Below are 16,550 nucleotides of genomic sequence, written 5' to 3'. Positions count from 1 at the left end.
GGAGCTGGATTAACATCAGTAGAGATACAGTCAGTAACACAGGGTGCTGGGGGAGAGGTTACTGAGTGACAGTGTGAGGGAGCTGGATTAACATCAGTAGAGATACAGTCAGTAACACAGGGTGCTGGGGGAGCGGTTACTGAGTGACAGTGTGAGGGAGCTGGATTAACATCAGTAGAGATACAGTCAGTAAGTGGTGCATTGTGCGATGTCCTGACCATTCCTGTGGGGAGCAGATTTAATTGTGGTATTGCTCAATTACAGACCTCATTATTTACCGTCGTTAGCCTAAAGTGTGGTTTTTGCGCAACTCCGAATGAATCCCAGCGGATTGACAATCTGTTTCAATAATACATGGCAACAGAATGAGTCTCTTGGCTGTTGCTATGGAGACCGTTTTGCTGGTTACTAACTGCAGTAAGATGGAACCTGTATTTCTGTAGCGCCTTTCACGACCTCCAGATGTCCCAAAGCACTTTACAGCCAATGAATCACTTTTGAAATGTAGTCACTGTTGTAATGTAGGAAACGCGGCAGCCAATTTGCGCACAGCAAGATCCCACAAACAGCAATGTGGTGATGACCAAGTAATCTGTTATGATGGTTGAGGAATAAATATTGGCCAGGACACTGGGGAGAACTTCCCCCGCTCTTCTCCAAAATAATGCCATGTGATCTTTTACGTCCACCGGCAGAGCAGATGGGGCCTCAGTTTAAGATCTTGTCAGAAAGATGGCATCTCCAACAGTGCAGCTCTCCCTCAGTACTGCACTAGGAGTGTCAGCCTCGATTATGTGCTTAAGTGTCTGGAGTGGGGCTTGAACCTACAATCTTCTGATTCAGAGTCGAGAGTGCTACCGACTGAGCCACAGTACAAAAGTGAGGGGGAAGGATTCTTGATATAGGGCCATGGGTCCAAGAAAGCTAGTGGGGAGGATGAAATCGGGTATTATTTTGCGGTTCTTGTTTGCCTTCTTGCTTGCTCTCCTGAAGGTGGTGACTCATTCTGAGGTACTGACTGGCACTGCCAACCCTGTGGTACCTCATCCTGGTTCCCATTATTCATACAATAGCAAAATACTGCGGAGGCTGGAAGTCTGAAACAACAACAGAAAATGCTGGAAACACTCAGCAGGTCAGGCAGCATCGTGGAGAGAGATACAGAGTTAACGTTTCAGGTTGATGATCCTTCGTCAGAACTCCCATTATTCATATATGAGCCTAGGTGGTGAGTGGTGGTGCCCTCGCTCACCATCCACACAGTATGGTGTGAGATTGGGGGGTTTCGATGATTACTGGTTGGAGATCAGGAAGTGGGAAACCTTGGCAGATCCCCCTTCATCACTCTAAATATCCTGGAAGCACTTCACCCCCATACAATACCCCTCACAAGTTACAACCACTCGAACTTAATCAGTCGGGTCAATTCTGGTTTTGGGCATCTGACCGGGGTAGCGGGCTGGTCGGCCCCTTGTGATTTTTGAGGCCCCGGCCTCAATTTAAATCTGGCAGGCGAGTTGCAGTGAGCCAAACTGGCCTCCCAATGCCTTCAGATCAGACGCTTCCAGATATTCCGGGGCAGCCACTCGCAACGTAAGCTGTGCGGGGAGGTCGTGATGGCGGTGGGTTGTAGACCCCGGGGCGACAGTGGCCCAGATCATTCACTCCTGCTCCTCCAGGACCCCCAAAAATAATTCGACACTTACCTTTGCCAGGCCTCTTGGGTTCCATCGCCCCGAGGACTGGTTCGGAGTGAGCGCTGCGAAGGCTCCGACCAGTCTTGACTTAAAATGGTAACCGGGGTACCTATTTATGTTACAAATCCCTGATGTACATTACAAATCCCTGATTCTCCTATTGAAAGGGGCCTATCGCCTGAAACAGGCGGGCGCTTTGGATACCCGGCGGAAGGCCACTTTCAAAATGGTGCCGGCCGCATCACCGGTGTTGATGTAACTTTGTAATTTCCTGCTTCCATCGACACAACTTGATGTCCCGCCTAGCTTCGTTGACGGAACACATCGCAGGCCCTCCGTGAAGCTCCTGCTGTATGACCGGTTCAAGCGAAGTTGTCTTTTCTTTAGTCAACTATGTGGTCATCAAGACAGGAGATTTTTACCTTGGGGAATGGAACACTTTCCATTTCATGCACCCAGTGTCCGAGTCAAACACTCCCAGATATATAATTGGGGTAGATGCATGTGACTAAGGCCCGAAAACCGCCAATTGCCTTTGAGTGAAGTCTCCAATTTAGTGACAATTTGTAGATATTTTGGTGTGGTGGGCCCTTGCCCATTTAAACCTGACTGAGCCTGTCCAAATTTATCTCCTAATGGACCATTCGAGCCAGCTGGCAGAGCAGAATTTCAACCCGTCGCTCTGAGCTGATCTCCTGAAGTGAAAGATCAGCATCTAACCCACTGCACCACATAGTTCCTGCACATGTGTGACCTCCCAACAACAAGAACTTGCATTTATACAGCGCCTTTAATGTAGTAAAACGTCCCAAGGTGCTTCACATGAAAGGAGGGTAATGATACAAGAAGCCAAGGAAGGAGATATTTGGGCAGGTGACCAAAAGCTTGGTCAAAGAGGTGGATTTTAAGGAGTGTCTTAAAGGAGGAAAGCGAGGCGGGGTGGTTTAGGGAGGGAATTCCAGAGCTTGGGACCTAGGAAACAGAAGGTACGGCCGCCGCCAATGCATTTAAAATCGGGGATGCGCACAAAGCCAGAATTGGAGGAGTGCAGAGCTCTCGGAGGGTTGTAGGGCTTGAGGAGTTTACAGAGATAGTGAGGGGCGAGGCCATGGAGGAATTTGAAAACGAAGATGAGAATTTTTAAATCGAGGTGTTGCCGGACTAGGAGCCAATGTAGGTCAGGGGTGATGGGTGAACGGGACTTGGTGTGAGTTAGAATAAGGGCAGCAGGGATGGAAGACCAGCTCTGACCCTCACGTTTGCATTTTAAAGAGCAGTTAGTAAATCCGCCATTCAATGATTTCTGTCTTTTTTTTGTTCTCAGCAGACTGTCGGCAGCCATTGCAACCAGAAAATGGTGGCTTCGCGTGTCACCCCTCGCCCTGCGACAACTTTGTGGCCACCACGGTCATCGAGTACTTCTGTGATGAGGGCTACACACTGAAGGGAGACTACAAGTACCTGACCTGTGCAAATGGAGAGTGGCAGCCCGCGATGGAGGTCAGCTGCAGGCTGAACCCAGGTCAGTGCTGGGGCCACTTGCTGGAGCCCGGAATGAACTTGCGTTTATATATCGCGCCTTTCACGACCACGGGACGTCTCAAATTGCTTTACAGCCAATGAAGTACTTTTTGAAGTTGTAATGTAGGAAACATAAGAAATAGGAGCAGGAATAGGCCACTTGGCCCCTCGAGCCTGCTCCACCATTCAATAAGATCACGGCTGATCTTGGGCTCAAAGCCACTTCCCTGCCCGCTCCCCATAACCCTTCGCTCCCTTATCTTGCAAAAATTTGTCTCTCTCCACCTTAAATGTATTTAATGACCCAGCCTCCACAGCTCTCTGGGGCAGAGAATTCCACAGATTTACGACCCTCTGAGAGAAGAAATTCCTCCTCATCTCAGTTCTAAAAGGGCGCCCCTTTATTCTGAAACTGTGCCCCCGAGTTCTAGATTTCCCCACGAGGGGAAACATCCTCTCTGCGTCTACCTTGTTGAGCCCCCTCAGTATCTTATATGTTTCAATAAGATCACCTCTCATTCTTCTAAATTCGAGGCAGCCAAATTGCGCACAGCATCCATCAATAAGATAATGTTGGCCAGGACACAGAGGAGAACTCCCCTGCTTTTCTTTGAATAATGCCGTGGGATCTTTTATGTCCACCTGAGAGGGTAGACGGGGCCTCGGTTTTTGATACCAGCTTTTTATTTCCAGTTTTTAAAAATTGAATTAAAATTCTTAGACTGCCATGGTGGGATTTGGACTTGTGGTCTCTGGATTCCTGGTCCAGTAACATAACCACTGCACTACCGGACTCTTGATTGCCCATGCAACGAGAACTTGGTTAACCCATCAACCATCTCTCCAGGTTTGCTGACCAGCACTCGGCCCCGAATGTAAATTTTGTAATAATATTTAGCAGTCCTGCCTCTATATTAAGAGTAATATATCAATAATTAGTTCAAAAACGCTTGCAGATTTACTAAAGATTACGATCAACGCCCAAGGTCACAAAGGATGATTTGCTGCATGAGATTACAGCTCACTCCTCCAAAAATCTCCCTTCATCTCCCAACCTACAGCTAGGATTTCACCCCAGTTGTACCGTTGCTAGCTGCGCCAATCCCACAGGCCTCGGCATTTCTTGACCCTTCACCCCACTCTCTATCCCCATTCTGATATCTTTTGGTCACCGAGTGGTACAGGGGGGGAAAAAAAATCCAGTGTTTTTAGGGCCAGCGTGACACAAAATGGAGCCATGTCACCAACTGGATTTTGCTGAAAATATAATGGCGTCTGAACGAGGCGCAAATCGTCCAGCAACTTGTGGCGAGGAAGGGATACTCCGTGAATCACCACGAGTCACCGGACGATTTGCGCCGCTCCGCCATTAGCTTTGTGAAAACGGCAGCTCGCGCTTAACCTCCCCGTGCGTTTCATGAAGTTGCTTCATTTGCACATTAATTGCCCATTAAACTCGCCAATGAACGTGAAGCCTGGTAATTAGTAGCACAAGTACCTGTTTAACGACTTGATAATTGTTAATGATGGCCAATCAACCTCCCTGGCCCAGAAAGCGAGCAATTGGAAGTGTGGAGTCATTCCTTCAGGATGTGAATTGTTTTGAGAGATTTTTAAAATGTCAAATTTAAAAAAAAAAAAAAAAAAAAAAAAAATTCTTTCTGTCTCTCTTTTCCCCCCCCCCCGTTTAAAAAAAAAAAAAAAAAAAAAAAAAAAAAAAAATTAGCGGGAACATTGGTACCTGGTGCAGTTGCTTGAGGTTTGTCTCCTGCACATCTGTCCTGAGACTGGCCATTCATGACCACATCTGACTTGATGCCTCAAGTAATGCCACATCCCTCTCTGAGGCTACATTTCCCTCTTGCTCCGGGGTCATCCCGGAGTTAAAACACAACCCCAAAGCTTTTCTTCCAAGTTGTACACTTCACTGCTCTGACTCCGAGCCACTCTTGCTCCCTCCAGCTCCACCATCACAGGCTGACCTTTCAGCCGTTATACTCCTGCCTTCTCGAATTCTGTCCTGAGAACGCTTCATCTCTCGCTGCCTTCAAAAGCCTCCTGAAAACATATTCCTTCAACTATGACCTCAATCTCCCCTCTCTTCCTCAACGCCACCCCCCGGGCAATTCCTTCACTTCCAACGCGCCGACTTCTGAGACTGTCTTTTTGGACGAGGTCCCCCTGATAAATGTAAATTGCTGGTTGATTGTTCTTCCAGCGTCATGGTACATGAGAAAGAAAGAAAGACTTGCATTTTCCACAGCGCCTTTCAACGACCACCGGACGTCCCAAAGCGCTTTCCAGCCAATGAAGTACTATTGAAGTGGAGTCACTGTTGTAATGTGGGAAATGAGCTGAAAATCCAGTAGGGCTGGGGGAGACAGAAATGTCCCTGGGTCTGCAGGTACGCTGAGGATAAGAATGTGCTTCAGGATTCCTTGTGAATCCCAGTCGCCAGCAGCTTCAGCTCACTGGCCTATGAAGCCCCCATTATGATGGGCAGGAAGCGTGCACACCGTCCCGGCCGAAAGACCGCCAACCGCCATTTTGGGAAAGCAGGCCTTTTGCATATGCGACGAAGGTGCCGAACACCTGCTTGAGGCCCCCACTTCAAGATTGGTTTGCCCTGAGTCGGCCAGTGCCTTCACAATCGGGGCAACCAGGCCGAGGGATCGGCTGCTCCCTACATGGCAAGTTTTATTTTTACATGAACGTACTTCAATATAGTGCTCCTCCTGGCCCCAAATTTAACACCCAACCCTCTTCCCCCCCCCCACCCCAATAGCCACTGCTCCCGACCCCCTCTCATGGTCGCTGGCCCAAACCCAACTGCGCCCCCCCCCCGCAACCCATTTACCTGAGGGTCACTGTGATTCTGGCAGCAGCCCCTCCTCTTCGCTGGCTCCATTATAATGAGGCCCACTGTCAGGAGTGTCTCTGGCCCTGCCATTCAGGCACAGGGCATGTACCCTGAACTCCCCCCGCCTCCTCCGCGTGAGCCCAACTATGTGCACATCTGATGTCTAGGCCATTGCTGTAGATGGGATCAGTCTACCTGGAAATGGATTGTGGTTTTTTTAAATATTGATTCCGATGTGCAGAAACCCCCTCAGCCTGATTTGCAGAGTACCTTAGATTATTGGACACACGGCATTGGTAATTGCTGGCATGGTCCTGGTTTACAGATGTTGAAAAGGTGCTCTCGTTCTATTTAACTTCCTCTGTTTAGGTAAAGACACCGGGGCAAGTATTGGAGTCCCGACACTGTCGATCGTTGCATCCACTGCCAGCTCGGTCGCTCTGATCCTCCTCCTGGTGGTTTTATTTGTTTTACTGCAACCAAAACTGAAATCATTTCACCACAACAGGTGAGTGAAGAGCGAGCAGCGGGGAATGAGAATCTGGGACACCAGGGGGTGGGGGGGGCGGAGAATGTGAGTCTGGGACACGCGGGGGGTGGGGGGGCGTCGGGGGGGGGGGGGGGGGTTGGAATGTGAGTCTGGGACACGTGGGGGGGGGGGAGAATGTGAGTCTGGGACACTGGGGGGGGGGGGGGTAGGGAATGTGAGTCTGGGACACCGGGGGGGGGGCGGTGTTAGGGAATGTGCGTCTGGGACTGGGACACTGGGGGGGAATGTGAGTCTGGGACATGGGGGGGGGCGGCGGGGGGGAAATGTGAGTCTGGGACGCGGGGGGGGGGGGGTGAGTCTGGGACGCGGGGGGGGGGGGGTGAGTCTGGGACGCGGGGGGGGGGGTGAGTCTGGGACGCGGGGGGGGGTGAGTCTGGGACGCGGGGGGGGGGTGAGTCTGGGACGCGGGGGGGGGGGGTGAGTCTGGGACGCGGGTGCGGTGCGGGGGAGAAATGTGAGTCTGGGACAATGGGGGGGGGGGGTGGAATGTGAGTCTGGGACACGGGGGGTGGATTGTGAGTCTGGGACACTGTGGGGGGGGGGGGGGAAATGTGAGTCTGGGACACTGGGTGGGGGGGGGGGAATGTGAGTCTGGGACACTGGGTGGGGGGGGGGATGGGACACTGGGGGGGTGGGGGTGCGGGATGGATGTGAGTATGGGCACGGTTAGGGAGCCAGGGTGGGTAGATGGAGTTAACGCACGGATCAGCCATGATCTAATTGAATGGTTGAACAAGCTCGAGGGGCAGAATGGCCTCCTCCTGTTTCTAATGTTCCTCGAGGTTTCCTGAGGTTCCGGGTCAATGTGAAAATCCTGCTTGGCCTAACCATGTGTGTGTCTCTGTCTCTGTCCCCAGGCGAGATCAGGGAGTGTCGGGGGATCAAGTGTCCATTGTGGTGGACGGGGTTCCCGTCTCGCTGCCCTCTTATGAAGAAGCCGTGTACGGCAGTTCAGGAGCTGCCATCCCGCCTTCGGGTTCCCGTGTACAGATCGTCATGGCGGAGGGGCCGGTCCCAGGAGGGGAGGCTCCAGGGGAGGGCGCTCGCCACAGCAGAGGTGCCGACGACTGCCCGGGAAGCCCCACGGACGGTGAAGCCCATGGCAGCGGCAGCCGCTCAGAGACTGTTTTGATTCATCAGCCTGCCTTCTCCTCGCCTGCGCACTCCCGCAGATCTGCACTGAGGCTGTCGCGGTCTTCGGATACTCAGGACTCGGAGAGCAGTGACGTACAGAGTCTTCTGTCCCTCGCTTCCCCTGTGGGATCTACTGATGGTAAGTGGGCGCCTCCTACAGGTCTGGACTTTTTTGTAGGACTTTGACTGAAGAAGGGGAGGATGAATTGGGTGGTCCACTAACTCCTGGTTGGGATGAGTTTGGATAACAACAACTTGCATTTATATAGCACCTTTAACATAAAACATCCCAAGGTGCTTCACAGGACCGTTATCGGACAAAATTTAACACTGAGCCACATGAGATATTATTAGGAGAGGAGGCTAAAAGCTTGGTCAGAGGTAGGTCTTAAAGGAGGAGAGAGAGGTGGAGAGGTTTAGTGATGGAATTCTTAGGGCAAAGCTTAGGGCCTAGGCAGCTGAAAGCACGGCCGCCAATGGTGGGAGTGATAAAAATCGGGGATCACAGAATCACAGAATCTACAGTGCAGATAGAGGCCATTTCGGCCCATCGAGCCTGCACCGACACATATCCCACCCTATCCCCGTAACCCCATGTATTTAATCCCCTAACACTAAGGGTCAATTTATCATAGCCAAATCAACCTAACCTGCACATCTTTGGACTGTGGGAGGAAACCGGAGCACCCGGAGAAAACCCACGCAGACACAGGGAGAATGTGCAAACTCCACACAGACAGTCGCCCGAGGCCAGATTTGAACCCGGGTCCCTGGCGCTGTGAGGCAACAGTGCTAACCACTATGCCACCATGCCCCCCATGTGCAAGAGGGTTGGAGGGTTGTAAAATTGAAGCATTGGCAGATCCGGAAGCAATGTAAGTCAGCAACCACAGGGGTGATGGGTGAACAGAACTTGTGCGAGTTAGCATACAGGCAGCAGAGTCTTGGATGAGCTCAAGATACGCTCCTGTTATTAAGCTACATGGCTCACTTTTTAGCCATCTTTTATTGCCCTCAACAAGATCAGGGAGCCATTTTTCACCAACCCAGCATGCTTTCATCCACTGGGCAAACCTCCGTCAACACTGTCCCACCAAACACTCCCAGGGCAGGTACAGCACGGGTTAGATACAGAGTAAAGCTCCCTCTACACTGTCCCATCACACACTCCCAGGGCAGGTAAATAGCTTAGGTTCTCTCTACAAATTCTGCTCGTGTCAAGGATGAGTTGGATGCAGAGTAATGTTCCCTTCACTGTCGCTAATCCTCAAGCCCAACATCAGATGAGCGTCCACACTGCACCACATTGCCTTTCTCACAGGGGCAATCCTTGAACCTATCTGACACTCATGCTCCCTGTCAAATTAATCTGGAGTGTGGAGGAGCATCCAATAGGACTCAAACAGCCAGCAGAGGAGATCAGATTTTCATCCAGTCACTCTGCGTCGGATTGGTATCCGGATCCCAAAGGGCCGCCCTAACTCACTTGGCGACCCAGTCTCTTCTCCCCACCCACAGTGTTTTTCTGTCCCAAAAACTGAAATGCTTTGCAAATCATTAACAACCCTCAACCCAAGGTACTAATGGTAAAGTTGAGTGGGGGCATTTACATTTCTTGCCATTTCGGGATGGTTTGGCCGACTCCACACAATATATTCCACTCCCGAAATCCTTCAGATTGGGGGTCATATTCAGGGTCGACACTCTTATTGGAAAACCTATTGACCTTTGGAAAGCCATTGTTTTGGGGTTCACTTTCATACCCATTTGTTCCCCCTTCCCCCAAATGCCACACATCACACTCGGATGCTATGCAGGATGTGCGTGCTGGGATTGACTCCTACCTCCTTGATCTGTGATTTCCCCACCCCCCCTCTTTTTGGATGCCATGCATGTTGCCATCTGCTGCCCATGTGAAAGCAGCTCAAGCACAGCCACACCTCTTAAAGGCATCGCTTGTCCCTGTAACACATGCTCAGTGCAGCCCTTTCTGGTGATATCCATGACAGCTGGAGTGCAGTGAGATCTGGTATTCTCTTTCTCTCTGCTGGCTTCAGTGGGCCTGTGACTGTTGAATGCTGACTAACTTAAAACACAGAGATCTTCTGTTTAATGCATGTCTCTCTCCTTCACTTAATTGAACCTCCATTTTACTGTATATGAAAGCTGAAAATACTTGACCAAATTTCTTTGTCTTTCTTGCTCACTTACCCTATGTCTCTTTACCTATCTCTCGCTCTCTCTTTCTCTCTCAATCCCAGTGTGTGCGTATCCTGTTCTTGGGGAATTTGCAATTCCTCAACTGAGCTGGGATGGGGGGATAAATACAATTTCCATTTATATAGTGCGTTTAACATTAAAATGTCCTAAGGCGCTTCACACGAGCATAATCAGACAAAAAATGACATGGAGACATTAGGACAGGTAATCAAAAGCCTAGTCAAAAAAGTAGGTTTTAAGGAACGTCTCCAAGGAGGAGGGAGAGGTGGAAGGGTTTATGGAAGGAATTCCAGAGCTTGGGACCTAGGCAGCTGAAGGCACAGCTGGCAATGGTGGGGCGAAGGGAGTGTGGTTGGATAAGAGGATTGTAGGAGGAGGTTACAGAGATAGGGAGGGGGGAGGCTGCTTTCCCACCCCTGAGAGGCTCCGCATGGGAGAGTGTGCTGGAAGAAGGTTGTGAGCAATTAGCTCGGCCTTTGATCCATTTACTCTTAAAACTTGAACCCTCTTCCCTTTTGTTTCAGATATTCCTTTGCTCAAGGATGCGTAAAGTCATCTGTATGAGGTGACCTGCTCATCTTCCTCCTGCTCTTCATCCTCTTCAACACTCGACTCTCCGTCTTCGATTGACTGACTCCACATCGAACCCCTTAGCAGGAGCAGAGCAAAGAAGCCCCGCCCGCCGAAGCCCGGTATGGGAGTGACTCACAGGGACACGTTACTATCCACACTCTGCTGGGCACACTCCGGCTATGGAGAGGCTGTCTTCATAGGCAGATAACCCCAACATCCTTCATGACGCAGGACTTAGACTAGACGTTCGGTAGTGGGTGGTAGCTTGAACTGCGCATTTTAAACGCTTTTTCCCCACCTCTGGTTCGGTCCTCGGTGCCATCCCCGCCTCCACCATCCTCCGCTGCTGCCCATTCCACATTACAATAGGCTGGCGGGCCCCACTTCCCCGCACCAGACAGAATGTTGACAAATGTCAAGTTCTCGAGCTAACTCGCCAACTCGGAACGTTGGCCGAGGTTAAAGTTTGGCATTGGAATGCGAGTTCCCGGCCGGCGCTGGAGTGATTTGCCCCTTTCGCGTGACTCCGAGGCCAGCTGGGCTTCTCCGTCACTGCCAGCACTAGTCCTCTTGTGGTCTCTTCCAGTGTTGGGAGGGGGTGCAGTGCAGGATGAGACAGGCAGGCGTTCAATGGTGAGGCACGCGTGCCCCTCTGCTGGGATACCTCTGGGGTGGAACTGACGCAAACAGATTGGTGAAGCGCACCCCTGCTGCGCTGAAAGACAAGCAGAGATGGGTTGTTTAGTGGCTGACTGCTGGAGAAAGATGCTCAGTGCCTGGTACATTTTGGCCTCCCCATAAACTGCTCTCAACCCTGCAAAACCAGCTCCAGCATTTTAGCAGGTGGCCTATCGATTGGCGGCTGGGCTTCCCCCTAACTACACAGCTGTGACCGGGAAATGCTAGCGTGCCTGAGGAAAAGGTGGAAGAGAATAGGTTTCTTTAACACGAAAGAAAGAACTTGCATTTATAACATGCCTTTCATGACCTCAGGACGTCCCAAAGCGCTTTACAGCCAATGAAGTACTTTTCTTTTTGAAGTGTAGTCACTGTTATAATATCGGATACGGGCAGCCAATTTGCGCACAGCAAGCTCCCACAGTGATGTAATAATGACCGGAGAATCTGTTTCTCTCTCTCTCTCTCTCTCTCTCTCTCTCTCTCTCTCCCTCCCTCCCAGAAACATCTCAGCAGATCGATAAGCACCTCTAATGAGGACTGGGACCTCACTATCTGAAATCCCCACTCCTAATGCCTACAGTCCTCCATAGCAGGAATACCAAATATCGGTGGATATTCTCAGCCATTGTGCAGTTTATAAAGGGAAAGTGGAAATCTATATTTTCTTTTTGCCTTGCTGATGTGAATGGTGTGTGTGTGTTTCTCCTGTATTGGCCTCTGCTTTATTTGAAGGGCCAGGAAAAGTGGGATTCCAGGGCAAGGCTCCAACAATAAGAAGGGAGGTAAAGATGCGTAGATATGTTTCCCAAATAAAAAAAACTGGCCCAAACTAAAGCATGAACACTTACATTTATGTAGCATCTTTAACATAGTAATTCTTCCAAAGGCGCTTCACAGGAGCGCTGTCAGACAAAATTTGACACCAAGCCACATAAGGAGATATTAGGACAGGTGACCAAAAGCTTGGTCAAAGAGGTAGGTTTTAAGGAGGAGAGATTTACATAGGGAATTCCAGAGCTTGGTGCCCTGGAGGAGGATAGCGAGGTGGGAAGGAGTGAGGCCCTTGAGGGATTTGAACACAAGGATGAGAATTTTAAAATCTAGGTGCTGCACAGTGATAAAACCAAAGTGTTCAGAGTCCAGAGAAATTGGAACATGCGAGGGTTGCTGGGATGGCGAGGGAAGAATGCAGGTGAGGGACGCCCTCGCTAATGGCCGTCTGCTGACCGCCAACCGGAAATGTGTATGGTCCTCGGGAGGGGGAACGTGTTGGGCTCTGCCATGATGTCCCCTGCGTTGGAATAGCCTGCTGATACTTGCTGTGAAGCCTCCCGTGTGTGGGTCAATGACCCTCCCTATATCTAAGGATCAATGTTCCCTCTAAGCTGTGCTTTGTTCTGTGCGGCCTGTTTCTTTCAATGCGTGGTCTCTTTAAATTTATGCACGTGTGCGGTATTCCCAGTGTAAAAGCCTGTGAGTGGCCTGCGCGAGACCTTGCAAATTATTGAGTGGCCGCAACACGCGCGCAGCTTAAAGGGAACTTTGCTAAGGATGCCCCTAATCCGTTAACTCCTTTAGCATAACTTCGAAGTCTGGTAACTGAACGTACAAAAAATAACGGGCCGGAAAAGACCCTCTGATCCATTCAGCTTGTCCCACACAACTGCGATGCCTTGTGGATCACAATACTGATGCACTCCAGCCTACCTGGAAACCATGTGCTCTCCTGGGGAAAAAACAGATAAAACCCAGCTTAATTAGGGGGAAATCTGGAAAATTCCTCCCCGACCCCTCTTAGGCGATCGAAACTAATCCAGGCGATCACTCTGGCCCTGATTAACGTTACCAGGTACCTACCTCTTGTACGAGGTGATCTCCGCCCCAGCTATAAACAGGTCCAGCTCTCACTTGAAGGAATTCAGCTAATTGGCATTCACCGCACGAACCAGCAGCCTGTTCCACAGGCCCGCTTCTCTTGAGAAAAGCCACCTCCTCACATCTAACCTAGATCTGTCATTGCATAACTTGAGATTGTGACCCTCACCCCGTGGTCCTTCCCTAAACTATCCAGTTGACCCGAGTGTTGGGGTATAGCAGTGTGAGGCACTCTTGGGAAGGCTGTTGCAGACCACTCAGGCTTGATGGTGCACGAGAGTGGAGGTCCATCGCAGTGTTGAATGAGAACACTCGGGTGTGCCCTTTGACCTTCTGGGCCCATTATGAACTGAAGCAGAGATTTATTTGTAATGTCTTTTTGGGGGAGATGGTATGGATACTCCCACCCGCACTCCAAAGTGGCCGGTCAAGTGTCGACGCCCAGAGAAATTACATAAAAATTACAGCCATTTGGCCCAATTAATCCATGCTGGTGTTTATGCTCCACATGAGCCTCCTCTCCAACCTACTTCATCTAAACCTAACAGCATAACCTTCTATTCCTTTCTCCCTCATATATACTTATCCAGCTTCCCCGTAAATGCGTCTATGCCATTCGCCTTAACTACCCCTTGTGGTAGCGAGTTTCACATTCTCACCGCGTTCTTTGGGGAAGAAATGAGCCTATACCGGCTGACGATCTGATCTGACCGTCTCAAACCGGCAGCATGATATAACTGGATCCTGGTGTTTCCACCTTCCTTGCCCTGTCGTCTGAGAGGCTTTGCGTGTGCCTGTGCCAAGGTGTTGCGTGAATGTGTTCCAAAGCTTGTACTTGGATTAACCAGTGCTTTTTTGTAACAGATCTGTTTCTCGGGCTCTCTCTGTAGCGGGGAGGTGTGCATTGATGATTTAGATTTTACCATTTTATCATTGTTGTAAATAAATAAATAATTTCTCCAATGTTTCCTAAATGAGGAACGGGATGCTGTTGTACAGTGGTCCCGCTGTTGACGCAGAGGCAAGAGCGCGGTTACTTGTGACGTGGCTGTTAGTGTAACGGAATGGAGCTGTGGAATGTGGCAAGGTCACTCAACCTGTGCATCTTTGGCTTTTGCTTTAAAGTTTCTTTGGAATCCTGTATATTGCAATGGGTGTGAAGATAGTATTTTAATATTTGTACAAAGTTAATTTAAGTTTAATTGTACTATGTATATAACTGCATTTCTAAATAAATTTACTCTTTAAGTGAAATAAAAAGAAAGAACTTGCATTTATATAGCACCTTTCACGACTTCAGGATATCCCAAAGCGCTTTACAGCCAATAATGTACTTTTGAAGTGCAGTCACTGTTGTAATGTAAGAAACATGACAGCCAATTTGCACACAGCAAGGTCCCACAAACAGCAATGTGATGATTAAATCATGTTTTAGGTGTTGGTTGAAGGATAAACATTGGCCAGGTCACAGAAGAACTCCCCAGCTCTCCTTGAATTGTCCTATGGGATCCTTTATGCCCACCTGAGAGGGCAGACAGGGCCTCAGTTTAACATCTCGTCCAAAAGACAGCACCTGACAATGCAGCACTCCCTCAGTGCTGTCGGCCTAGATTATGTGCTGAAGTTTCTGGAGTGGGACATGAGCCCACAACCATTACTGACGCAGAGGTGAGAGTGCTAGCAACTGAGCCACTGCTGACACTAGGTACACTCGGTTTCATTTGGGAAGGGGGTGTCAATGGGTAATAATTAGGAGCAGTTGATTTATTACTTTCCCTTCCCTTACGTGTGACCTCTCGTACTGCCCTTACTCAGCACATCCTGGAAATTGAACCTGAAATCGTCCTGGTCTTTTGTGCCTCAGTACCGCACTAGACAGGATATGTAACCTGCTGATGCATCAGGGGATGTGTTGCTACAGAACATGTTCCTACAAGGAGTGGGTGTGCACTCCATATCAGGCACAAGGAAACTCCGTCAACGGTTTCGAGTCTCTCCATCATAGTGACTGGATTCTGCCATCCCGATACCTAGCTGACCAAACACAAAATGGTGTCACTGAGCTCAGTTCCACAGGAGTGAGTTCTTTGAGACTCTGTCTGATTTTTGCACAGTTCTTCAGTATCATTTCTTCTTTTGATTTACATCTTACCATTTTCTTCACATTGTTCAATTATATTGTTAGCGCTAAGTTTTTTTGGCCTTTACTCTTTAGTTCATTGTTCTCTCTTTTACCTCTAACACTTCATTTTCTCAGTAGGCCTCTGGCTAATATTTTCAATCTTTTCCCCTGAAACCTCTATTCAGAAGCTATTTTGACTCCCTCCATTTGATTTATATAGGATATTGTCCTATTTCCCTTATGTGGAGGTGTTATAGGATATTGTCATACCTCTAATACTATTTCAAGGAGTAGGGGAAACACTCAAATGTCAGGTTAATACTTTTTTTTATTAAATCAAGTCAATGAGATAATGAAACGTAATACAAGTTGTTACGGGTTAATGTAGTAAAATGACTCGGTGCTTTACAGGAGCGATTATCAAACAAAATTTGACACTGAGCCACGTGAGATATTATGACAGGTGACCAAAAGCTTGGTCAGAGGTAGGTTTTAAGGAGTGTCTTAAAAGGAGGAAAGAGAGGTAGCGAGGCAGTGAATTTGAGCTTGGGGCCTAGGCAGCTGAAGGCCAATGGGAGAGATGAAAATTGGGGATAGGCAGGAGGCCATAATTGGAGGAGCGCTCCGATCACAGGAGGGTGTATAAGATCTAGGTATCCATAATACATACCCCAGGAGATATTGCCTTTGCTCTTCTGTGTGGATAAGATATCACTACCTCCCCGTGTGTGCCCTGTTGACACAGTTGCTGTCAGCCTTTGATGTCTTATCTCTTCCAATCTTTATTGCAAAGGAAATATCCTCCATGGCAATGAAAATTTCTTCTTCGGTACTCTTTCCGTCTCCTGTAATAAAAGCCTGTCAAAATTCAATTTGCCTGAATCAGACCCCAGCCCAGAATTGGCAACAGCCCCAGGTCGCAATTGTGAGATTACGCTGGTTCAGGAACAATGGTCACCAATTCTTTTTCCGTGCACGGCCCATCCCAGCGGCAATAGATTGTGAGCAGCATGCGCGGGACCTCCTCATGGAAGATATGTTTGATTATGCAAATGAAGTTTAGTGGAAACTTGAAGTGTAACCTAACCAGCGCAATTTCAAGTGTAATGAGTGCAAAATTTTCCAATTGTCCCCAAAGCGCAAACTCTACCCCAGGATTTGCGAGCAGTTTAAAACAATTTGATTACATTAATTTAACACATCTACATTCTTACACCAACTTAACAAGGAAACCACAGAAAAACTTAGTACAGGCTCCCTCCCTGACGTCAACGACAGGAAGTGTCTCTATGTTTGATGGAATGGATCCAATGTCAA

The 16,550-nt window shown here is 49.1% G+C and overlaps 1 protein-coding gene across 2 annotated transcripts in view; it reads left to right on the top strand.

Annotated features, from left to right (window-relative positions):
* The window catches only part of LOC147109585 (sushi domain-containing protein 6-like), a 61,700-nt gene extending 47,322 nt beyond the window's left edge, over positions 1-14,378 (top strand). The window contains exons 3-6 of one of the 2 annotated variants that reach the window (XM_086003642.1): positions 3,025-3,219; positions 6,448-6,586; positions 7,486-7,901; positions 10,507-14,378. In XM_086003642.1, the coding sequence (XP_085859768.1) occupies positions 3,025-3,219; positions 6,448-6,586; positions 7,486-7,901; positions 10,507-10,532 (776 nt within the window). In that variant the 3' untranslated portion in view covers positions 10,533-14,378. Of the gene's footprint in view, positions 1-3,021; positions 3,220-6,447; positions 6,587-7,485; positions 7,902-10,506 lie in introns of both variants that reach the window. The other variant, XM_086003641.1, reaches the window with a different exon arrangement.
* The last annotated feature ends 2,172 nt before the right edge of the window (positions 14,379-16,550 follow it).

This window comes from Somniosus microcephalus, chromosome 12 (genome assembly GCF_052327205.1).
Source record: "Somniosus microcephalus isolate GS21.2 chromosome 12, FLI_Smic_1.0, whole genome shotgun sequence".
Taxonomy (NCBI): domain Eukaryota; kingdom Metazoa; phylum Chordata; class Chondrichthyes; order Squaliformes; family Somniosidae; genus Somniosus; species Somniosus microcephalus.
Note: the sequence above shows the minus strand (reverse complement) of the source record. Positions and strands in the feature narration are given on the sequence as shown.